Below are 26,253 nucleotides of genomic sequence, written 5' to 3'. Positions count from 1 at the left end.
AACAAGATTGAGGAACCTTTAACTAGACTCATCAAGAAAAAAAGACAGAACTCAAATAAATAAAATTAGAAATGAAAGTGGAGAAGTAACAACTGACACTGCAGAAATACAAAGGATTGTAAGAAAAATACTATGAAGATCTATATTCCAAAAAATTGAACAACCTAGGTGAAGTGGATAAATTCCTAGAAACATACAATCTTCCAAAACTCAATTTGGAAGAATCAGAAAACCTAAGCAGACTGATTACAACAAATGAAATTGAAACAGTTATCAAAAAATTCCGAGCAAACAAAAGTCCTGGACCAAATGGCTTCACAGGCGAATTTTATCAAACATTCAAAGAAGAACTAACACCTATCCTTCTCAGGCTATTTCAAAAAATTCAAGAGGAAAGAAGACTTCTAAGCTCCTTTTATGAGGCATTATCCTCATTCTAAAACCAGGTAAAGACACTACAAAGAAAGAAAATTATAGGCCAATATCCCTGATGAATTAGATGCTAAAATTCTCAACAAAATATGAGCAAACCAGATCCAGCAATACATTAAAAAAATCATACATCATTATCAAGTGGGATTTATTCCGGGGAGGCAAGGCTGGTACAATATTTGCAAATCAATCAATGTGATTCATTACATAAACAAAAGGAAGGATAAAGATAACATAATTCTATCAATAGATGCAGAAAAAGCATTTGATAAAATCTAGCACCCATTTATGATCAAAACTCTCAGGAAAGTGGGAATACAAGGAACATACCTCAACATAATAAGGCCATCTATGACAAACGGACAGCCAACATCATATTCAATGGGCAAAAGTTAAAAGCATTCCTCTTAAGATCAGGAACAAGGCAGGGGTGCCCCCTTTTACCACTCTTATTCAACATAGTTCTGGAAGTCCTAGCCACAGCAATCAGACAAGAAGAAGAAATAAAAGGCATCCAAACTGAAAAAGAAGAAGTAAAACTATCATTATTTGCTGATGACAAGATATTGTACATAGAAAACCCTAAAGTCTCAGTCAAAAAATTACTAGACCTGATAAATGAATTCAACAAGGTGGCAGGATATAGTCAATATTCAGAAATCAGTGGCATTTTTATACACCAACAATAAACTGTCTGAAAGAGAAATTAAGGAAACAATCTCCTTCACTATTGCAACCAAAAAAATAAAGTACCTAGGAGTAAATTTAGCCAAAGAGGTAAAAGACTTGTACTCAGAACAGTGTAAAAAATTGGTAAAAGAGCCCTGGCCAGTTGGCTCAGTGGTAGAGCGTCGGCCTGGCGTGCGGGGGACCCGGGTTCGATTCCCGGCCAGGGCACATAGGAGAAGTGCCCATTTGCTTCTCCACCCCCCCTCCTTCCTCTCTGTCTCTCTCTTCCCCTCCCGCAGCCAAGGCTCCATTGGAGCAAAGATGGCCCGGGCGCTGGGGATGGCTCCTTGGCCTCTGCCCTATGCGCTAGAGTGGCTCTGGTCGCTCGCGGCAGAGCGACGCCCTGGAGGGGCAGAGCATCGCCCCCTGGTGGGCAGAGCATCGCCCCTGGTGGGCGTGCTGGGTGGATCCCGGTCCGGCGCATGCAGGAGTCTGACTGTCTTTCCCCGTTTCCAGCCTCAGAAAAAAAAAAAAAAAAAGAAAAAAAATTGGTAAAAGAAATCAAGGAAGATACAAACAAGTGGAAGCATATATCGTGTTCATGGACAGGAAGAATAAACATCATTAAAATGTCTATATTACCCAAAGTATTCTATAAATTCAATGCAATTCCTATCAAAATACCAATGGTATACTTAAAGATATAGAACAAATATTTCAAAATTTTATATGGAATCAAAAAAGAACACGAATAGCCTCAGCAATCTTGAAAATGAAGAATAAAGTGGGAGGTATCACAATTACTGATATCAAGTTATACTACAAGGCCATTGTAATCAAAACAGCATGGTACTGGCATAAGAACAGGCATACAGATCAATGGAACAGAATAGAGAACCCAGAAATAAACCCATGCCTTTATGGTCAATTGATATTTGACAAAGGAGGTAAGAGCATACAAAGGAGTCAAGACAGTCTCTTTAATAAATGGTGTTGGGGTCCTGGCCGGTTGCCTCAGCGGTAGAGCGTCGGCCTGGCGTGTGGGGGGACCGGGTTCGATTCCAGGCCAGGGCACACAGGAGAAGCGCCCATTTGCTTCTCCACCCCCCCTCCTTTCTCTCTGTCTCTCTCTTCCCCTCCCACAGCCAAGGCTCCATTGGAGCAAAGATGGCCCGGGCGCTGGGGATGGCTCCTTGGCCTCTGCCCCAGGAGCTAGAGTGGCTCTGGTCGCGGCAGAGCGACGCCCCAGAGGGGCAGAGCATCGCCCCCTGGTGGGCAGAGCATTGCCCCTGGTGGGCGTGCCGGGTGGATCCCAGTCGGGCGCATGCGGGAGTCTGTCTGACTGTCTCTCCCCGTTTCCAGCTTCAGAAAAATAAATAAATAAATAAATAAATAAATAAATAAATAAATAAATGGTGTTGGGAAAATTAGACATGTACATGCAAAAAAATAAAACTAGACCACTAACTTACACCATTTACAAAAATAAATTCAAAATGGATAAAAGACTTAAATGTAAGTCGTGAAACTATAAACATCTTAGAAGATAACATAGGCAGTAAACTCTCCCAATATCTCTCGTAGCAATATTTATGCCGATATATCTCCATGGACAAGTGAAATAAAGGACAAAATAAACAAATGGGATTATATCAAACTAAAAAGCGTTTGTACAGCAAAAGACACCATTAACAAAGTAAAAAGACAACCCACACAATGGGAGAACATATTTGCCAATACATCTGATAAGGAGTTAATAACCAAAATTTATCAAGAAATTCTAAAATTTAACACCAGGAAGGTAAACAATCTAGTTAAAAAATGGGCGAAAGAACTGAACAGACACTTCTCCAAAGAGGATATACAGATGGCCAATAGGCATATCAAAAGATGTTCAACATCACTAATCATCAGAGAAATACAAATTAAAACCACAATGAGCTACCACCTCACACCTGTCAGAATGGCACTCATTAACAAATCAACACACAATAAGTGCTGACAAGGGTGTGGAGAAAAGGGAACCCTCCTGCACTGCTGGTGGGAATGCAGACTTGTGCAGCTAATATGGAAAACAGTATGATGTTTCCTCAAAAAAATAAAAATGGAACTGCCTTTTGACCCAGGTATCCCACTATTAGAAATATATTCTAGGAATACCAAATCACTGATTCAAAAGAATAATGCACCTCCATGTTTATGGCAGCATTGTTCACAATAGCCAAGATCTGTAAACAGCCTAAGTGTCCACCAGTGGACAAGTGGATTACAGAGCTGTGGTACATATACACAATGGAATACTATGCAGCCATGAAAAAGAATGAAATCTTACCTTTTGCGACAACATGGATGGACCTGGAAACCATTGTGCTAAGTGATATAAGCCAGGCAGAGAAAGACAAATATCATATGATCTCACTTATATGTGGAGTCTACAAAATGAACTGAGAAAGGAAATAGAGGCAGAGGCAGGGTCACAGGTACCAGAGGGACAGCTGTCAGAGGAAAGGGGGATGAGGTGATGGGATTAGAGAAGGTGAAGGGATTAGTGAAATTATATATACCTAACACAAAGATACAGATAACAGGATAGCAAATTCCAGACGGGAGGGGGGAGGGAGTTAGGGGGAGGGGGAAAAGGGGTATAAAAAGGGACATAAGGGTAGGGGGTGAGGGTGTTATATTCAGTGGGACACTTGAATCCATGTTAACACAATAAATTAAAATAAAATAAAATAAAGACTTAAAAAAGAAAAAGAAATGTGAGCTTCAACATCATCCCAGCAGAGGGCTAAAGGAGCTGGGGTATTTATTCACCAATCCTCTCAGTCATTGATAGAGGATGACTTGCAGGGGCCATTCATTCTCTGGCACTTTCTGGCCTGCTACTCTAATAGCCAAAGAAATGACCAGGGAAAGAGACTCAGCTTGCTGCTAGCAGTTGGATGTGAGTGCAGGGAGCACCACAGTGGTGAGGCTGAGGGATGGTGGCAGAACATCTGAGGCATCTACCGCAGCTGTTTTCAGCACACAAAATCAGTTATGCCCATCAGCATCACCTGGATTGCTTCAGAAAAACATGGATTCCTGAGCCTTATCCCCAATATTCTTACTTGGTAGGTGTGGAGCAAGGTGTGGGAATATGTATTTTCAACAGAGTGGGCCCTCGTTCACTCATGTCTCAGGGCCAGGCCCTCTGGGAGACACTGGGAATATAATTGTTAGGGGGGAAACCAGTTCTTGCTCTACAACTCATACAAGTAAATATATGGAAAGTTAGAAAAGGCCACCAGGGAGCATTTTATGAATAAAACCAGTCTTGAAGACATGAATGCAGATAGTGTCACCCCAAATCTTTTTACAACTAAAAAATAACCAGGCAGGTCCAACATGGGAGGAAAGGAGAGGGTGAAAAGGCCATGCTTTGTTGATTTTCCTTGTTTGTTTGTTTTTTTGACACTTCCAATGAAACACAGCCAGTAGGGGGTTAGGTACCATGTGGAGTTGGTCACTCCTGGCCTCTGGATTTCAGGTGATTATCACCCTATATGGCCTGGATGGAGAGAGTGAGCCCCACCACCTGTCAGACCCTGACATCCCAGTTTTTGAACGAGGAGGAGTGGATGTCTTCTTACTCTCCACCCTGTTCCCCCTGGGGGAAGTGAAGAGCGTGTGGCTGTGGCATGACAACTCAGGGGACCGGCCATCCTGGTGAGTCAGCGGTGAGCAAACCGCAAGAACCTACTAAGTCCTAGGCCAGGGCTGGACAATGTGCATCTGCTGTCTTGCTGACCCTCACAAGCCTCTGCAAGACACATGGAATGGATCCCTATGTCACAGATAAGGAAACTGAGGGTCTGAAAGAACCACCCGTTCATACAGACGGGTGAATCACACAAGGACCACACAGTGAATGAGTATCTACAAGAGAAACTAGAAGTTGCAGCCCTGGGGTTCAGTGCGAGCCCCACCACTGGCACTTTTGCAGCATCACTCTATCATTTAATGGCTTGTTTCCCCATCTGTAAAATGGGATATATGACAATCATGAAGACAAACCCTGCCCAATAAGAGGAGACTAAGTGAGATGTTGAGCTGAGTCTGTGGTAGAGGAAGCTGCTATTGCTGAACACTAAGCTAAGGTCATCTTCATAATGACCCTCAGGGACAAGTACTGTTATTATCCTCATCTTACAGGTGGAAAAATCTAAGCTCAGGAAAGGTAAGTGACTTGCTCAAAGTCACAGAGCTGGCAAGTTCAGAGTCAAGACTTCTCTGCATTCTGTTTGAGGTTATAGCTAGTGACCCAGATGGGTGGTTTCCAGTCTGACCACCTATCAGCACGGGCAGCTTTAGAAAAACACAGCATTTATACTGCTGTCTTTGATTTACCTAAATAATTAAGCATTAATACTTTAAGTGCCTCAGCTGTAGGTTGATTCTCATGAAGCAGACTGAGATGGAGTTGAGCATGCAGGTTGTTTATCAAGGAGTACAGAGGTCAGCCTCTGGGAAGGGAAGAAAGGAAACAGGATGAGCAGAGGGAGAAGAGTTTTGATGCAGCCCAATAACAGCCCAGTTGACCCTCCAGAGAGCTTTGCAGCTGTCCTGAGTTGGGGTGAGACGCCCAGGTCTTGATCATGCCCAGGCACTGTACCTTATCAGTCACTGGATGTCACAGACTCCTCAGGAGGGTGTGTGACTTCAACAGATGTAGCTCCAGCATGCCTGACAGGGCTGTCCTCCCAGAAATGAGAAAATGTATGTTAAGAGCTTCTTATTATATTCCCCTTTATATAGTAAATGCTCAATATCAGAGTGGCTACTAATACCATTACTATTCTTATTGGCTGTAAGGCAAAGTTGGCTGTGGCTGGAACTGACATTCCAGCAGAGGTGAGATCATTTCATTTCTTCCCTGGACTTCAAAGACTGAACTCAGGCTAAGTCCAAGATAGATGGCATGCTCTTCTATGGGTGAAAAGAAGCCTGCGGGAGGATCAAATTTTGCGTACTTAAGTCTGCATCTCCCTGAACACACACCTTTAGACAACTTGGCTTTCCTCACTTGTATCTGGATGCTGGCCCTGGGTTTGCTGCCCTTTGTCAGGGTTAATGGTTTCAGAATGCACTCTCTTAAGCAGTGTATCTGTGAAAGCATGGCAGCTTTCAAAATCTGGCTCTCTAGCCTGGCTGAGATCCCCACATGAGGCCAAGTTCACCCGCTGATTTGGAAATTTTGATCAAAGCATTAAGAACAATGAAAAAAAAAATACAAAGTCCTTCTTTACAGGATCTCTTGTTCCTGGGCACAGGTTTGCAAAGGTGTTAAACCTTTGTGGTGTCCAAAGTCTTGTCCCCTGACCTTGTCCTCACAAGTATGGGTCCTTTCTCCAGGTATGTGAGCCGGGTGCTGGTGCATGACTTGGCCATGGACCGGAAGTGATATTTCCTCTGCAACTCGTGGCTGTCCATTGATGTTGGAGACTGTGTCCTTGACAAAGTATTTCCAGTGGCCACAGAGCAGGACAGGAAACAATTCAGGTACCTTTTTCTCTTTATAAGCAAATGCTCTTCACTTTGTTCTTTCATTTCTAGAAAAGTTGCATCATAATGCAGTCGCAGCCAAATAAAAGCACATTTCAGCAATCAGAACTGGGTAGCTTTGAGTGTGTGATATTAATGACCAATCAGTTTCTCTTGTTGAGACTGAAAGATCTTAGAGGCACATGGACCCTCCAAGACAGAATTATCTTCAAAGTGGTAAAAATGGTTGAAACTTATGCATGTTTCCTTGTGCATGTCACAGAATAATATTTTTCTATGAGTGAACAGACTGATTTGAATGGTGAGCCAGTGTCTGGTCACTTGTGGCTTCTTCTTCATGTTATTTTACACTAGCTGGATCTTTCAGCATTTGTCTCGCTTTGCTTTTCTTCCTTCCTTCCACATCTGTCTCCAAACACATAAAAGCAGATACAAATGTACACACACATAGATTGTTGTTTATTTTCTCTTTTAAAATGGTGTTACTCAAAATATGCTGTCTTTTTTCTTTAATGATATAACACAATATAACACAAACATCCTTCCAGAAGAGTATGTTTAGGTCAAACTTTTTCTTATGGGCTGCATAGTATTCCATAGAATGAGTCTCACAACTTGTTCAACCATTCTCTTATCAACGAATAAGTGTTAATTTCCACTGTTTCTAATATTTAAAAAATCAAGCGATTTCTCAAAAAAAAAAAGGCAGGCATGGAAATGCTGAACCAGCATTCCTGCATCACACCAATATGCTGAGCTGAGTACCAGCCTTCCTCTTACAGAAACTATAAGCTCTCCAGTTTGACCACAGTCCTCACCATTCCCTATTACATCACTTGCAACCCACTTCACTCACTCACTTACTTGACTTAGCTACATCTACCCGGACCCCTTTAAGCATTTGAATTTGTAACCTCCGCTTTAAATGGCTTTTGAGTTAGGTTAAAAAAATAAAAGTCTTTTTCTAGTACATTTACTAAACGGTTAATTTTTCTCCCAGCTGCCACTGTGAGCAGCTGCTCAGCCTCCAAAGAGAAAAATGTCTGAATTAGAGAGACTTGCACCCCAGGAGATGTATATAACGAAGGAATGAGATGGACCACAAAGTCCCACGTGCTTGCTATTGACTTGCTAATGACATTGGCTATCCCTCACCTCTCCAGGTCTCAGCTTCCACATCTCAAAAATGAGTTGTTCAATGTGCCTACCCCAAAAGAGACCTGTGTAGGTCCCATGAAACGATGTAGGTAATATAATATGCTTGCACAGTGAATGGCTCAGGGTAAGTGCCAGTTGCAGGAACAGGTACTGTCCTCCAATTGTATGAAAACGTGTGATGCTTGATGACTAGACAAGGCAGGATCATGTCATTCCTCCATGAATCCTGGGTGCCCAGCAGAGCACCTGGCACGCAGTACCAGGATTACCAAATATTTGTTGAATGAGTAGAACAAATATGTGGAAAATCACTGTTGTTGGTAACTGACCTCTCTCTTTCTGCACCTTTACTCTTGAGTCCAAGCCACCCACACACCCAAGAGTGACAACCCAAGAACTGTACAACCTTGGAGGGTGCTGGCATTGACCAATAAGGACAGAGCCAGCTAGGAGTATCAGCTCTGCACAGTCTCAGGAGAATCTGGGCCCTTTGAAGAGTGCCTGTGGTTGAACTAACAGTATAGTCATAGAGAAATGATACAGATTAAGGAGAAATGTGGTACCATTTTCAGAGACCCTATCAATTTTATTCTCTTAAACTGAGTCTGAACCCAGAGGCTGGAATTTTTACCCACTATCTTTTAATTCTCTAATTATAACAAATACAATAATGTTATATTATAATAAAATTATAACAAAAATAATAATTGCTAACTGACAATCACCCATATGCCAGCCACTCTGCCAAATGCTTTACAAAAATTAACACTTTTAATCCTTTCAACAATCTGGTGAGGCAGGTTCTGTTATTACCCCTGTTTTACTGATGAACAGGTGCAAAGAGTAAAGTGACTTGCCTGAGGTCACACAGCTAGTAAGAGGGCAGTCTAGGATTCCAACCCACTCAGTCCAGAGTCCCCACAGTTAACTAACTCTGCATGATGCTGCCACAATGCTGTATTTCTTTTACAATAGAAAAATAGAGAATAAACCTTAGAAACAAATCTCACCCTCTCCCATTTCTATCTCCTTAAATGCCTGTCACTCTCTCCCTGCCTGTCCATAGCCACCTGTTTTTCATGAAGACCTCCATGGGCTTCCAGGATGGACACATTTGGTATTCCATCTTCAGCTGCTCAGAGCAACTTCACCTGCGTCCAGAGGGTGTCCTGCTGCTTCTCCCTACTCCTTTGCACCATGCTGACCAGTATCATGTTCTGGGGTGTCCCCAAGGACCCAGCTGAGCAAAAACTGGACTTGGGTAATTTCCATTGTCATGGCAATCAAGGCTAGTGGCTGGTGGACATGAGCTGTCACTGCCCCAGAAATGCCACACAATCCCAGCACTCCCAATACCACCCTCAGTTTCAGTAATTCACTAGAAGGACTCACAGAAGTCAGAAACACTATTATACTTACACTTACCACAGAGATAAAACGACAGATTAAAACCAGAAAAGGGAAGAGCCACATGGTCAGCATCCTAGAGAGTCCAACCATGGAGCTTCTAGTGTCTCCTCCCTGTGGAGTCGTGGACAGTGCTCATGCCTCCTGATAATGATGTGTGACCATACACACAGAGTACTGCCATGCAGGATGCTCACCCAAGCCTGGTGTCCAGAGTTTTTACCAGGGCTTACTCTATAAACGTGGACAACCCACTGCATGGCTGACCTTAGCCTCTAGCCCTTCCAGAGGTTGAGGTAATACCAGGTTGCCAAAGTCCCTGCTATAAATCACACTGTCAGCATAGACTATACAGTGTGGCTCAAGACCCCCAGTAAACAAAGGTGTACCTACAAGGCAGGACATCAAAGGTCACCCAGAGGTCATCCTAGAGGTCACCGCTCAGGAGCTACTCAAGGACCAGACCTCTCTTTGGACAAGGTTAATCCTTACTGCACAGCCACTTCCTGGTAGGGGTAGAGGAGACGGTCCCATTGACCCTTTCCCTCCCTCTTCCCTAGGTAAAATTGAATTCACTTGGCAAGAAGTGATGATAGGGTTGGAAAGCTCTCTCCTCATGTTCCCCATCAACCTCCTGATCGTTCAGATCTTTCGAAACACCTGTCCTTGGGTCACTAAGGAGCACAACACTGGGAAATGGGACACAAGGTCTCCCAGCTCAGTCCCCTCACCACAGCCCATGGAGGATGGCCTTCTGACATCCGAAGTGGTGACCAAGGTATGTCCTCAACCTTGGTGGTGTGGAAAGTGCTCCAGCCTGGAAGTGGGGGTGGGGACTAAGGCTTGGGGCCTGACAACCCTATGTTGTCTGACAGCAACAGTCATTAAGATTCATCAACTGCATACATACACATGTGAATATACACATGGACACCTACACATGTATGCATATATACATACCATATGTGCACACATGTACACATATATAAATGTATAAACACATGCACATATATGTTCACATACACATATATACATGCATCACACACACTTTGGGGGTACCCACTAAGTACAAAATATTATACTTCATTATGGATCACAGACTGAAAGCCTATAGAAGGAACTCCTTCTGCACTCATACACTCAATAAGCACTGATTGAGCACCTACTATGTGCTACACATTGAGGAATACAGCCTAGAATGTACCAGTTTAAATCCTAGAAGAGGGATTTTATAGGTGACAAATGGAAGCCATGTCTCAGTGGGCAGAACTGGGATTCAAACCCAGATTATCTAGCCCCAGGGCAAATGCTTTTGACCACTTCACTGCTCCCATTACTTGTAGCCTGGTCTGACTTACAGGATATGTGGAGACTTGTCAGCTCCCCGTTTAAAACTCTGAAGGTGTCATCTGCAGCCTCAGGCTGGGACTCGGCAAACTTGGACATCAACCAATTGCTGGCCTTGCTGGAAGATGTCATCTGTCTGCAGAACATGGCAAGGCAGGTGATCTGGGAAGAAGCCAAACACAGAGAAGACCCGTTAGCACTCACTCTTGGGTCAGTACAAGTGAAAGGTAAGTCTTGATATTTCTGTGCTGACAGGGGGCATGTTGGAGCCAGGTGAAGACCATGGTGAGGGCCATGTCTATATCACTTAAGGGTAAGTCCTACCAGAATCTCCCTCGTTGGTTTTCACTCTAGCAACTTGCCACTGCCTCCCTCTCAGTACCATAAGCACCCTGCTCCTCTCACAATGCCAAGCTGCCTTCCCACTAAAGGCCTTCACACTGCTGGCCCTTTAATCTAAAATGTTCCTTCTCCTCTCACCTTGCTAACTCCTACTAAGCCTCAAGCTGGGTTTAAGCATCCCTTCCTCAAGGGAACAGCCCAAGCCCCCAGTCCACAACAGGGTCTCTAGCTATATGCTCTTTAGCCTTAAAGATTTTCTTCCATTGTTTTTACACTGCTTGTTGCCAAATCATAAATTGTGTGAAGAGTTGTCTAAAGACTGTCCTGTCCTTCCTGGAACACGCACTCTGTGAGGTGGGCACCATTTGGCCATCTTTCCTCTACAGATTCCCCAGTGGCTGGCCCCATTAAACACATGGCAAGCAAGTAACAAACATGCATGGGATGACCTCAGCATAGAAGGTCAATATGGAATGCACAGAGCAAAAGGCATGTGCTTCTTCTGTATTTAGCTAAGGAGAGCACTGGCCAGCCAGATAACTTGGGCCACTCGGAGGAACCATGTCTGGGTACAGGCTTTGCCATGAATGGGCAGTGTAACCTTGGGCAAGTTTCCTCCGTTCTCTGTGCCTCATTCTTTTTTTCTGTAAAGTGTTTGGAGGATGCAAAGTCAAACCAGAACCATTTCCAAGTGTGTGGAGCAGGACACAAGATGATGGACAGGGCAGTAAAAGACATTAAAGAACACTGAATCCCAGAGTGAAAAAGTTATTCCTTCTCCATTCTCTTCAGATCCTTCTAATTAAGTCAAGGAAAAGGTCTTGGTTTGGTATATCTATGTCATTAACACTCTTTAACACAGGGGTCGGGAACCTATGGCTCGCGAGCCAGATGTGGCTCTTTTGATGGCTGCATCTGGCTCGCAGACAAATCTTTAATAATAATAACGTTAAAAATATAAAACATTCTCATGTATTACAATGCATTCATTTCCTACCGCTCATGTTCATGGTTACGGGTGGCTGGAGCCAATCACAGCTGTTCTTTGGGACAACACCAAATTTTTATTGGATAATGTGTAATGTACATGGGTTGTTGTATGGCTCTCACGGAATTACATTTTAAAATACGTGGCGTTCATGGCTCTCTCAGCCAAAAAGTTTCTCGACCCCTGACCTAGCTCCTCAGCTTGTTGCAAGGATTGAATTAGATCATAAGACACACGTAACACCTAGACCATAGCCTGACACAAAGCAGGCACTCAGTAATTGGTGTTATGATTGGGAGTGATGGCATCTTTCAGAAACACTGCCAGAATGCTTGCAACACGAAGGCTGTTGATGCTGGAACCTTTAACTGAAGCTTCAAAGAGGGAAGTCCAGGTCAGGGGGGTTTGGGAGGAGGCTTGAGTCAGAGGGAAGAGGAGCTGATGTTGCTTTAGGCCTTTACCAACATCTAGTCTGAGCCAGCCATAGTCTTCTCCACATTCATTTCTCACAGGATAAGGATCATGGGGCAAGATGCTTCAGGGGCCTGAGTGCCCCAGGAGAATGTGCCCTGGGTGCCAGCCTCCCAGCTCAGGGTCCAGGGACACGGGCCTGGTTTCACCTAGTGAGGTCAAGTTTACCTTAGAATGCACAAGAAATAGTGGAAATGTTCTAATTTGTTCTTTTCTTGCAATAAATATATATTATCTCTTTAAAGCAAAAATGAAAAAAAAAAAGGTTTTCTTTTTAAAAACATTTTATTTGATTTTAGAGGTGGAGAGAGAGAGAGATATCGATTTGTTGTTTCACCTATCCATACTTTCATTGGTTGATTTTTGTATGTGCCCTGACTGGGGATCAAACCCCACAACCTTGGCATATCAGGACCATGCTCTAACCAACTGAGCTACCCCTGGGTGCTGAGTGGGTACCTGTCCCCGAGCATGGGATCTGTGGGGAAAGGGTATCCCAAGCTCTCTGGAAGGATGCTCACCTAGATCTCCGGTAGAAACAATTAAGGATTTCTGCACACATTCTATGATGAGGGCTTTGAACCCGAAGCCATTTATAGCCCTTTCTATAGCATTTTGCCATTCATAACAGTTTGTAAGTGGGATGTTTCCTAGCTGTGATACAGACCTTGGACAAGTCCTTCAACCTCTCTCAGCCACAGTTTCCTCATCTGTAAAACGGGAATGATAATGCCTGTCTCCTAATTCAAACTTAAAACAAAATACGTTTTTTAAGATAACGAGTGGGATTTGTGGTGGGGAGAAAATTTTTACTCTATCCTTCAAGGTTCTTCTGGCTGATCTAATAATCAAACTGACATGAGAAAGATTAGCAGGAGGAACACAAATTAAGGTTTAATAACATGTACATCTTCTGTTTACATGGGAGAAACCCAGCAAAACTGAGTAACTCACCAAAACGGCAGAAGCCATCACCCTAAATACCACCTTCAGCCTAAGACAGTGGTAGTCAACCTGGTCCCTACCATCCACTAGTGAGCATTCCAGCTTTCATGGTGGGTGGTAGAGGAGCAACCTAAGTATAAATAAAAAGATAGATTGAACTATAGTAAGTTGTTTTATAAAGATTTATTCTGCCAAACTTAGCGAAAATCTGACATAAAGTACTTGGTAAGTAATTATTATTATATGCTTTAACTTGCTATAACTCTGCTTTATAAAATTTATAAAGTAAAGTTACTTCCCTACTTTATAAATCACCATTACTGTGGAACCGGTGGACAGTTAGAAAATTTTACTACTAACAGAGATACACAAGTGGGCGGTAGGTATAAAAAGGTTGACTACCCCTGGTCTAAGACAAAAGAAAATGTTGGGGGTGGGAGTCAGCTGTGTGGGGTTACCAGGAAAAGCACAATAGACAAGAGTAATACTGTTATGATTTAGGTCCTGCCTTCTCCATGGATAACTCTCTAGAGACTTAGATATCCTCCTCTTCCTGGTACAGTGAGGAAAATGCCCTTATAAATGGAGATTTTTTTCTTACAAATGTAAACATCCTTTTACAAAGGGTAATTTCTACTTGATTTTCAGAGCTTCTCCCTCATTTGCTTTCTTAAAAATAACCACTCTAAAATAATCAATATACCCAAAGAAGTATTATTTTGGGGTTGGCAAACTCTGTTGCCCTTTATTTGAATACAGACAGGTTATTAATGATATTAGGAATTATTCTTAATTTTTCTCAGTGTGACAATATAGCCCTGTAGTTCAGTAAGGAAATGACCATTTTTGAGAAATATTCCGAAGTAATGAGGGGTGATTTTATATTCAGTGTGGAGTTTACTTTTAAATAGCTCAGGAAAACAAAGGGTGGAGATAGATGAAATAAATGTGACAAAGTGATAATGGTTGTTAAAACTAGTTGATGGGGATTTCTTGTGCGTGCTGGCTTTGTATGGAAGAATTTTCATAATAAAAACTTCTAAAACATTATATAGTACCAGCCTTCTGACTTGCCATGAGTAAGTAGTAACAGAGCAAACCTGTGTAAAGCACTTCACATGGGGACTGGCTCCTAGTAAGCACTGAATAAATGTAACTTCAATAGTAAATATATGGTGTTAACCTAAAAGTAAAAGGCCACAGTGAGAGGTAACATGCCTTTATTTGAGATCCAAAAGAATAGCTTGGCACTCAGGAAACACTGATTCAAGCAGAAACCCAAATAGTGTTCCCATTAGGAGGTATTAGAATGCAATCTATTTGTAAGAAAGGGAAAGGGAATCAATTACATAAATAAAAGGAATTTCAATGGGTGTTAATAAGCTAAGAAAGGCATGTCTATAGATGCAGATAAGCTAACATAGTAATGTTAATTACATATAAAGAATGTTTTTAATTTTCATGCCAACAGTCATAATGTCTGCTTGCCTGTTAGCTTTACAAACAGTTGTTTGGAATACAATGTTGCTTTAGGCACAGTCCAAAGGTTATTTTGCCCTATTTAACATTCTGGAGGATTGAGGAGTAGGATGTGCAAGGTAGGTCCTCTGGGAGGGCAACTCTGACTCAATTTTGAAGTGGCTTGGTTTATATTACTTTTTACAATATGTATACTGAATAGAATATAGACTAGCTATATGAAGTAGGTATAAGATAGAGGAGAAAATTGAGGGTCTGAGAGGTCAAGAAGTTTGGCCAAGGTCAGTAAGCTTGGCCAAGGTCACTCAACTGATGGGGTAGAGTGGGATCTGAACTTGAGCCTAGTAGGTAGTGTCACCCTGACTATATCTACTTTCCATTTCAGCTCCCCAAGAGCAAGCAAGCCTGCTTGTGGCCTGCCCTGGTGGTGTGTCCTGGTGGGCTGGCTCCTGGTGGCAGCCACCAGTGGTGTGGCAGCCTTCTTCACCATGCTACATGGCCTACACTATGGGCAGACCAGCTCCCTCAAATGGCTCGTCTCCATGGTGTCTCCTTTGTGGAGGGTGTTTTGTCATCCAGCCTCGGAAGGTCAGGATCCCTGTGTGGCTGCCCTTCTCCCTTCTGCCCTTACTTTCTCTCCTGCCAGCTGCCCTGCCCTTACTTCAGCTGTTCCTTCATGTATGGCCAGCAGTCACGGCCATCACAGCCAGGCACGTGCAGGTTCCCATTAGATTTGGTCAGATCGTAAAGAAACAGCGGAGCCAAAAACTGGTGGGCCATACCTTTTTTCTAGCCTCACAACCGGCTGGTGAGTAAACACAAACACACAGAGGGCTCCAAATCCCACTCACATGTTCTCCGGTTCCCCAACCAGGAGAATCTTTTCTGGGTTTTCCTAGAATCAAAGGCCCCCATCAGCTCAGTCACCTCTAGTTCCCATTCTACACACCTTCTCCATTCCATCTCTGCACAAACTGGCTTCTCCTTCAGCACCCTGCCATCTTGGCTGTCTTCTCTGAAAAAATATGGCTTCCTTCCTCCCTTCCTTCTTCTTCTTCTTAAAACTTTTTGGTGTGAAAACCCCTCCTCCAGCACACATTAGCATAACAAAGGCCCTTCCTGTTAGAATCCATGGGAGTCCGAAAAGACCAGAGTAACAGACTTTATTGAAAGGAGGAAAGGAACCCTGCCGGGCACTTCTCCGGGGAGAAGGGCACCAGTTACAGAGTAGGGGCGAATTTTATAGGGTTTGGGAGATCCTGAGGGGGTACTGAGTCAAAAATTCTGGTATGTTCCCTTTTACGGTTTTAGGATTTCAGCTTTCTGGAATGCTCCTTCTTGGGGCAGGTTGATCAGCTTTCTGGAACTTTTCTGCCTCAGGGGCGATTATCCAGTAAGTAAGGGTGAAGTCAGGCAGCCAGGTGGGACAACAAAAGAGCAGTTGGAGCCTGACCAGGTGGTGGCACAGTGGATAGAGCGTCGGACTGGGATGCCGAGGACCCAGGTTCGAGACCCCGAGGTCGCCAGCTTGAGCATGGGCTCATCTGGTTTGAGCAAAAGCTCATCAGCTTGGACCCAAGGTCGCTGGCTCCAGCAAGGGGTTACTCGGTAGCTGAAGGCTGATGGTCAAGGCACATATGAGAAGGTAATCAATGAGCAACTAAGGTGTTGCAATGCGCAACGAAAAACTAATGATTGATGCTTCTCATCTCTCCGTTCCTGTCTGTCTGTCCCTGTCTATCCCTCCCTCTGACTCTCTCTCTGTCTCTGTAAAAAAAAAAAAAAAAAATCAGTTGGAGTTTCTGGTATATTTATGTATCTATTCATGTATCTTTCTTCCCAAGCAGAAAGGTATTAGCAGCCTCACTTGGGAAGCACGATTCATATGGGCAGCAGCCATTTTTAACAATAAAAGTGAGCAAAATCAAATAACACAAATTTTACAAACTTATTTGCCCAACACTTCATCTATTCATTCAATAAACCTGCATGGAACATCACCTCTGTGCAGTTCCCAGGGCAGAACAATAATGAAGATAACCACCATGATGACCCACGCTCTTGGATACTCACTCTGTGCCAGGCTTAAGTGTTTTCTGAGATGCTGGTATTTCATCATCACAGTTGTGCTCAGTAAGGCCCTTGCCTCCATTTTATAGATGAGAAAACCTGAAGTTAAAAGTTAAGGCTGGTCATAAACATCTTGCCCTACACTACACGTGTAAATAGGAATAATACCAAATTTCTTCAATCCTAAGATGCTTTTGATTGTAAGACAGGCCAGCAATTTATAGAAACTTGACCTTCAGATAAAAACTCCAAGTCATTAAATGTGTACAATTGGAAAATACACTCCTATTTCTGAAATGTAAAGTTACTGTCAGAGTAGAAGAAATACTGAGCCCTAGCCTGGAGTTCAGGGTCACAGCTTCTCCCAGAAAAAAAATCAGGTGGTAGAAATACCAGGTATGTGGGTAGGGGGAAGCTGAGAAAGAAGGGGATATTTTCCGTGAATCTTTATGCCTATGAAACTGACCAAATTCCCTACCCCCATTCTACCCTTTGGTCCTCTGTCCTGTCCTGAACAGCTTTTATCAGAAGATTTCAACAATTCCTGACACCTCCCACAACCTCGTCTGAGAATTTTAAGAACAGAGTCCTGGGCCTTTTTGTTCCCAACCAAATCCCAGATTCCTACTATACACAAGTATACTGTACTGTACTGTAGGTATTACGGAGGAATAAGAGACTTTCTTCTACCCTCAAGCTTTTTACAGCTGGTCTAATAGCTAGATCTACATGAGATGGATTAACAAGAGAAACAACCAGATTTCACATACATATGCATGGAATCTGATATCCATGAAAGAGTCAGAGAACCCACATACATAAGAGGTTCAAAGTCAGAAAGGGAAAATGAGGTATATGTGACATTCTGAGCTAAGGATCACCTTGGGGCTTCAGAGAGGAGGTTGGTCATTGCAGAATGATAAGAGCAAGTACTCAGTAATTAGAAGTTTACCTGGCCCTACAGGTAGGTCATAAAAAGTTATTTCCGGTAATAACTCTCATTATGGGTAAGGCCTCTTATTTAAGCAAGAGGTAAAAATTTCTTATGAGCTTGAAGCGTCTTGATTGCCTCAGCTCAAAATAATTCATGTGCCAAAGAGATGTACTGGAGAAGCCTGTTCTGAACCCTTACAGCAGAGATAGTGTAAGGGAGCTAATCACTTAATACAGAAGAAAGGAAGGGAGGAAGGAAGAGTAACTTCCTGCACTGAAGGTACAAGCCAGGTGCACGCCAGCCCTGGCCTCACCCTTAGTAAACATGTCCCCTCTCTGCAGAGGATGGGCTCATTCCCACCAGACTTCCCCAGAGTGTGCCTTCTGGGACCAGGACACAGATGTGGCCCTGATCCTGCCCTCTCTCAGAGTTGATAGAGGGTTTCCAACTTGGGCTTGGGGTTCACAGTGGGTATCTTCCAGGTGCTGGGATTTGCCGCCTTCTTTGCACTGGTCATAAACAGTGTGGAGGATGAAGAAGAGCCTATGGCCCCTGTCCTGGGACATCTGTCGAGCCCAGATAATAGTGCTCAGGTGGAAGAAGGGGTCTGGAACCTGATAAAACTGAGGAAGCCCTAGGGAGCCCAGACCACTGGGGTGGGTGGTCCTGGCCTCAGACCTTTGTCCCCCATCAGCCCTTCAACCCTGACCGGTAAACCACCCTCAAACCATCCAGAAACAAATGACTCCTTCATTGTCTCTTGAGCAATCTTACTCCTTTTTCACCTGGGCCTTTCTCTCTGACACCTAAACATGACTCCTTGGCCATAAGAGGCATCTTAGGGGCCATGCTCTGCGTAGGCTGTCATTCCTTGTGTAATCCCAAACAGCTTTCTTCTCCAAGGCTCAGGTTCCTGGTCTTTAGAATGAAAATCAAAAAAAGAACAAGCTTGGGGTGGGCTACAAAGTGTTGCTATAATTTAGAGTTCTAGGACAAAGGTCTGCAAGCTATAGCCAGAGGCCTGAATCTAGCCCACCACCTATTTCTGTAACTAGTTTTACTAGAACATAGTCAAGATGAGCCCTGCTGGAAGCCCACTGACCAGTCCTTCTCCCCAACCTGACCTCTCACTTCCCAACCAAAACTCCTGAGGGTGCTGACAATAAGAGAATTACAAAAACAAACAAGCAAACAGAGCAGAGTCAACACTCTAATAAATAGCCTACGCAGAGATCTTGACCTTCAGGGAAAATGAAACAGGAACTAACAACAGCCATGTATCTACATCATGCAGTGTAATTATTACCGCACATGGACCTGCATTCTTCTGCTCTAAGTTGGGGTTTTGGCTTTGCAGATCCAGAGGGCCATTAAAATCTTCTTCCTAAAACAAGAGTAATTTTTTTCCAAGGAGAAGTCAGCCTTCAGATTAATTAAGTATTCATTAAGTCATTCCTTTGGCAGTTATTCAAGGAGTACTTGCTGTGTGCCAGGCAGAGCGATGGTCTGGGAACATAGTTTACATGAAATCTACTTGTAATGTATAATTCATTGATTTTAGAAATTTATAGAGCTGTGCAAACATATCCTTCTTGGCCATTTGAAGTCAATCTCTGCTCCCACAGGCACTGACTGGATGGAACAGGCTGCTGCCCTTGGAATGCACAGCCCATCTGGGGAGACACATTACATAATTAAATGCACAAGTGGACATTTAAGTGTGAATTGTGATGAGAACTGGGTGTGGGAGACTAAGAGAGTGCAGTCTGTCCACCTCGGTGGCACCTAAGCTGGCTCCTGGAGGATGGGGGCAGGGAGAGATTGGTCACTGGAAATGGGCAAAGGCCCTGAGGGGGAGCTTGTCATTTTATAATAGTAATTGACAGTGTGGCCAAAGCACAAAGAATTGGGGGTGGGGGGAAATGGCTCAAGATGAAGGCAGAGAGGTGAGTGGGGAGCAGGTCGTGCAGGGCCTTGTAGGATCTGGGTCAATGTTAGGGTTTCGAAGTGTTTTAAATAGGAGAGTGGCGTGGTCTACTTGTAATTTTAGAAAGATTACTGTGGCTGCTCTTGGAGATCAGAGATATTAGGTCAAAAGTAGAATTGGGGAGCCCAGTAGGAAGAATACTGCAATGGTCCAGACAAGAGATGGCATGTGCTGGTAGTGGCGGTGAACAGATGGGCGTGGGTCCAAAGGTAATTGGGATAATACACCACTACCAGAATGGCTCAAGTGAAAAAAGTGATAACACCAAATGCTGACAAGGATACGGAGAAACTGGAGCTTTCATACATTGCTGGTGGGAATGTAAAATGGTGCAGCCAGTCAGGAAAACAGTTTGGTGGTTCCTTCCAAATCTAAAAACAGACTTACCATATGCCCCAGCAATTGCACCGTTGGGCCTTTATACCAGACAAATGAAGACTTACTTTCACTCAGGAACTTGTACACAAATGTTAATAGCAGTTCACTTGAAATAGACAAAAGATATTTGGCCACTCCTAAGACTCTACCTAAGAGAAATAAAAATATATGCCCACATAAAGACCTGTATTTGAACATTCATAGCAGCATTATTCATATTACCTCAAACTATAATAGAAACGATATAAATATCTATCAATGGTTGAACAGAAAAACAAAAGGTAGCAAATCCATACAATGGAATACTACTCAACAATAAGAAGTAACTAACTACTATTATACACAACAAAATGGATGAACTCCAAAACATGCTAATTGAAAGATGCCAGATACAAGAAACTATGCACACATGACTCCATTTACATGAAATATCTGAAAAACTTTAGAGACAGAAATTAATGGTGCTGAGGGTGGACATGGAGTGAAAGTGGAGAGACTTCAGCGGGACATGAGGGAACATTTTGGACTGATAAAAATGTTCTAAAACTGTTTTTTTTTAATTTACTATAAATTTACTAAAATCATTGAGTTGTGGAACTTCCAATGGGTGAATTTATGAAAATTATAACTCAATGACGTGGTCTGAAAAAGAAGATACTGGAATTAGACATGACAGGACTTTGGAATATTAATTACTCACATTCTTCCATCCTTCAAAGTTTTGGAAGTGTTGGGATCCACCTTAGAGCCCAGGAATGCAAGGAAGACAGATCCAGGAGTCAGTCACCGTTTAGGGAGGGGAGGGCATTTGTTTTCAGAACAGGGAGAATTCTCCATATGAAGAAGAAGGGATGGAATTCTGGGCACTGGAATAGCATGGGCACAGAGGGCAGAGCTGGGAAATGGCTCCCACAGAGGAGGAACTGTGAGTCCTGGTTGTACTGGGTTGCAAATGCCTGGTTCCACTGCCCATGGGGAAACTCTCCTTGTGTCCTTGCTTTCACAGACTCCTCTGCCTTGTTCCGAGTACAAAGAAACAGCAGAAAGGATGTCTACCAGCCACCTCAGGGCGCCGACATTGAGAAGATGAAAACCACCCACCTCAAGGAACAGAAAGCATTTGCCCTAATCGGAGAAATCTTGGGTAGGCAGCCAAGATTATCCATGACCGATCTTCCTACTTGCTGCTTCTCAACACAGACCCCACACAACTTCCTGGACATTTTTCTTAGATATCAACTCGTTCCAGCTTCTCTCTTACACTTAAAATCCTTCAATGGCCCTTCATGGGATCAAGTCTAAGCTCTATCCACACCAGGTCACCTCTCTTGGCCCCTCCCTTGTGCCGTGAGCTCCAGTGACATAAGATTCTACAGCTCCTGGGACACCGTGCCCACTCCTGACCCCAGGTCTCTGCCGAGGCTGTTCCAGCTAGTCTACTGGAACGGGCTTACTGCACTTCCCCACCTTTTCTTCTGGCTAACTCCTCTTACTCTTATATTCTCAGCCCAAAGGCTTCAGACAGGTTTCCCCTGGATCTCTGGCTAAGAGCTTTCAATCCTCAGTGTGTCTTAGTCTGGGTTGCCCACAAGCAGATTTAGGTACATGTGTTGGTTTCAGAGGTGGTCCTGGGAAGCACTGGTAGGGAAGGGGACAGTGCGAGGGAGAGAAGTCTTCTTGCAGTCTTCAACAAGACAGGTAAGCTCCATGAGGACAAGGAACACTTCTGTCATCTTCATTACTCTATCCTCAGCCTTACAACATGGCAGATGCCCTAATTTTTAAAATTCTATTTAAAAAACATATCATGAATTGTGCGGGCACTGTTTTAAGTGCTCTATAATATTAATTTCTTGACTACCTCATCATGACCCTGTGTAACAGAATTACTATCCTCATTTCATAGATGAGAAGAATGAGGCATGGAAGGGTTAAATCACTTGGAAAGGGCATCAGGATCGAGAGTGATGGAGCCAGGATTTGAACCAAGGCAGGAGGTTCATGGTCTGTGGACCCTACTTCTTTCTGCTGTCTCTATAAAAGTTAGTTTCATTGTCACCAGAGGGGCGAGTAATTGGTCTAATCCCACGCGCCATTTTATTTCCTGCCCTAGGCTTGGTGGGAATTGGGGACTCTGCCTGACTAGGGGCTGTGCTTCCTTTCCCAGCATACCTGGGCTTCCTGTGGATGTTGCTGCTGGTGGCCTATGGGCAGAAGGACCCCAATGCCTATCACTTCAACAGACACCTTGAGCATAGCTTCACTCAAGGCTTTTCAGCTGTCTTGAGCTTCCAAGAGTTCTTCATGTAGGCCAACATCACTCTTGTGAGAAACCTGTATAGTCATTACCCAGGTACTGTCCCCTTGTCCCATGGTGTGTGTCAGCCACATGGTGCACCCTTCTTTCTAGGAACAGGTGTGGGGCTCTGTCAACGCCAGCCTTATAGAAAACCAATAACCACAGGACCATATGCTTTAAAGGAGAAACACTCAGAAACTGTGTATATACAGGACAGGGGCCCTACACCTCCCTTGATGCACAGTGGAGAGCTTCCTAAAGGAGAAATAATGGAGCATGAATTGGCTAGGCAGAAACGGTATACCAGACGGAAGGACAAGCCTGAAACACCATGGCATGTTCTTGGAACTACAAAGTGTTGAGTGTGGCTACAGCATGGAGTAGGAGTTTAGTACCAGTGAGAAGAGAGAAACCAGGGGCCAGATTACGAAAGGTCTTAAAGTTCATAATTTATGCTCAAGGAAATTAGGAGCCATTGGTGGTTTCTACATGAAGGAGTAATATAATCAAACTTGTGGTACAATTAAACTTCCAGAAGGGTCATTCTGGAAACATTTAAGTTGGAATAGAAGGTGGGGAAGTTAGTATGCTAGGGAGAAATAATGGAGCTGATGCAGGGGTGAGGAGCACGGGAAATGGAGAGACAGGGATGGATGCAGACAACAATGAAGAGGTAGAAATTGAAGGCCTTCCTGACCATTAGGATGAGGGCATTGAGGAAAAGGGTACTGATGGTCTCTAGGTTGATGACTGGGTGGTGCAGGTACCATTCCCTAAGAGAAGTTATGCAGGAAGTAGACAAGGTCCAGGGTGGGGAGATGGTGATGAATGTAGCCTGTGTTTGGCCATGAACTTCTCTTGGCTGTCTCTACAAGGGGTGCACTGAATTATGTTAGCATCCAGGCCAGGGAGCTTGAAATGTGTTAAGATGATTTTGCTTCCTAGGTTGACCCATCTATTTTTGATCTTCAGGCTTCATCACTCATGGAAACTCCAAACTAGTTGGCAGTGCCCAGATTCGCCAAGTGAGAGTCCGGGAAAGCTCTTGCTCTCTTGCCCCACAATTGCAGACGTCTCTTTTTTTTTTTTTTTTTTTTTTGTATTTTTTCTGAAGCTGGAAACGGGGAGAGACAGTCAGACAGACTCCCGCATGCGCCTGACTGGGATCCACCCGGCACGCCCACCAGGGGCGATGCTCTGCCCACCAGGGGGCGATGCTCTGCCGCTCCGGGGCATCGCTCTGCCGCGACCAGAGCTACTCTAGCGCCTGGGGCAGAGGCCAAGGAGCCATCCCCAGCACCCGGGCCATCTTTGCTCCAATGGAGCCTTGGCTGCGGGAGGGGAAGAGAGAGACAGAGAGGAAGGAGGGGGGGGTGGAGAAGCAAATGGGTGCTTCTCCTATGTGCCCTGGCTGGGAATTGAACCCGGGTCCCCCGCACGCCAGGCCGACGCTCTACCGCTGAGCCAACCGGCCAGGGCCTGCAGATGTCTCTTGATGGGTGCCATACACCATATTCCCTGGATGTTGAAGATCTGTCAGACTATGGGGAAGGCTGGAATGCCTCTAACCTCAACACCAGCAATGGCTTTTCCCAGGCTTGGCAGTACCAGAGCCAGAGCCGAGGGAATCCCATCTGGGGCAAACTCACTGTGTACCGGGGAGGAGGTTATGTGGTCCCCTTGGGGACAGATTGCCAAAGTGCAGCAAGGTAAGGCTGACTTGATTCACATGCAGCAGAGGAAAGTCATTTGCTTGAGTCCAGATCTGATTGGCTTGTGCAGGCTTCAAAACAAGGCTGGGCCAAGCTCATTCATGTCATTGTGGGGGACTCAGAATCATTCATGTCATATTTTAAGGACTCTGGAAAGTGCAATTTCAGAGTTGGAACAGAAGTGCCCTTTCAGCATTCTGTCTCGTGGTCTCAGTCTGGTGGTCTCTGCTAGAGCCAGTACAGGGATAGGGAGCTCATACTGACACAAAATAAAAAGTATATTTTTTATTTATATAAATTAAATAAAAAGTATAATAATCTCCTAAAGGACTCATGAAAGCACAGATCCCCAGGCCCTACCCCCATCGCTTCTAATTTGGGAGGTCAGAGTAGGCCTGAAAATCTGCATTTCTAACAAGTTTCCAAATGATGCCAATGCTGCCAGTCAGAGACCCCACACTGAGAACCTCTCCTCTAACAGGCAGCAGAGCACTGGTGCCAACCTATTGCATCACGGTATGGGAAATGATGACCACTCTCAGAAACAGCCTGAGACCCAGGCTGCAGAACAAAGACAGGGGAGAAGTTTCAACAGGAAGCCCTGGCCTCCTCCCCGGGGCTCAGGCAGGGAGCCACTTAGGATAGAAACGCTCCTAAATGCCCTTCTTCCCACAGAATTCTCCAGTATCTCTTTGACAACACCTGGCTGGACAGCCTGACCAGAGCTGTGTTTATGGAGTTCACTGTCTACAACACCAACATCAACCTGTTCTGCATCATCACTCTGACCCTGGAGACCAGCGCCCTGGGTAGGCACTTGCCTGTGAACCCATTTGCAGTGTTCCAGAAGATAAACCCTCCTCCCCTCCCTCTGGGCAATGGCCCAGCTGCCCCAGTGCCAGAGCTGCAGGGCAAAGAGCAGTTTGAGAAATGTAGGGGGGGTCTTGGTTCTCCCTGGGCACCCAAAGGCAAGGTTCAAGGTTGCCCCAGCCTTATTTCTAGCTGCCCTCACCCCTCCTCTCTGCCCTTGTCTCCCAAGTTACCCTAAGAGAACCCAGATGGGGTCTGAAAACAGCTCATACCTCTGAGCTTCCCACTCTACCAGTGGTAGGGGGCTGGCAGTGAGGGCCTGGGGATAGGGTGATCTGGTAGCAGATACCTTCACCTGAAACAATATTTACATTGTACCTCAATCTACAGTGCAAAGTACATTTTACATCATAATCCAACACACACAAATATACACAACTGAGACAAAAGCTTCAAAAATATTTCCCTTAACCACGTGATATACTGATGTTTTGCCTTCTTTTCTGCATTCTATTCTAGTTCTTTCTCCCCATTCTCCCACCTTTCACCCTCTTTTATTTATTTTCATTTTAGTTTAATTTTATTTTTTTTAGGTGAGAGGAGGGGAGATAGTGAGGCAGACTCTCACATGCTCCCCAACCAGGATCTAGCTGGCAATCCCATCTTGGGCCTATGCTTGAGTACCAAGCTATTTTTAGTGCCTGAGGCTGAATTGCTTGGACAAACTGAGCTATCCTCAGTGCCCAGGGTAGCGCTGGAACCAATCAACCCCTGGCAGTGGGAGGGGAAGTGAGGAGGCAGGAGAAGCAGATGGTCCCTTCTTCTGTGTGCCCTGAGTGGGAATTGAACCCAGGACCTGGGCTGTTTGCATTTCTCCATTCTATTGTTCTTATGGCTTTGTTTTTGTAGGCAGTAGCCTGATTAGTGAAACTAATTTTTAAAAAATCATTAATAAAAAAAATCATTTCAATACAAAACACAAAAAATACACAAATGGTTAAAAGATGATCCCAAAGAAGGTTGAAGTTTAGGCATATTGGTCAATAGATGAATGAATCCTCAGTGAACTGTCTTTACAGGAAAGGGCTTTAAATGAGCCGGCTTGAAGTAAACTGATGTTGAGTGGGCAGTGTGCTCTGGCTGGAGGTAACTGAGGACACAAACGGCAAGCACCAAGTGCAGAGGGCAAGGAAGGGTCTTCCACTGCAGCCATCTCCGTCCCTTCTCATCTGTCCATTATCTTTGACATCCACTCATTGTCCCCAGTCTGTTCCTTGG

At 44.3% G+C, this 26,253-nt stretch overlaps 1 protein-coding gene across 1 annotated transcript in view; it reads left to right on the top strand.

Moving 5' to 3' along the window:
• The window catches only part of LOC136381457 (polycystin-1-like protein 2), a 103,359-nt gene that overhangs the window by 65,637 nt on the left and 11,469 nt on the right, over positions 1 to 26,253 (top strand). Inside the window, 14 exon segments of the mRNA XM_066350201.1 lie at positions 4,634 to 4,812; positions 6,499 to 6,645; positions 8,873 to 8,938; positions 8,940 to 9,067; positions 9,774 to 9,991; positions 10,616 to 10,787; positions 11,415 to 11,508; positions 15,171 to 15,332; positions 18,229 to 18,374; positions 21,161 to 21,298; positions 22,322 to 22,507; positions 23,426 to 23,525; positions 23,941 to 24,162; positions 24,841 to 24,974. Coding sequence (XP_066206298.1) covers positions 4,634 to 4,812; positions 6,499 to 6,645; positions 8,873 to 8,938; positions 8,940 to 9,067; positions 9,774 to 9,991; positions 10,616 to 10,787; positions 11,415 to 11,508; positions 15,171 to 15,332; positions 18,229 to 18,374; positions 21,161 to 21,298; positions 22,322 to 22,507; positions 23,426 to 23,525; positions 23,941 to 24,162; positions 24,841 to 24,974 — 2,092 coding nt within the window.

Source organism: Saccopteryx leptura, chromosome 9 (genome assembly GCF_036850995.1).
Source record: "Saccopteryx leptura isolate mSacLep1 chromosome 9, mSacLep1_pri_phased_curated, whole genome shotgun sequence".
Lineage (NCBI taxonomy): Eukaryota > Metazoa > Chordata > Mammalia > Chiroptera > Emballonuridae > Saccopteryx > Saccopteryx leptura.
Note: the sequence above shows the minus strand (reverse complement) of the source record. Positions and strands in the feature narration are given on the sequence as shown.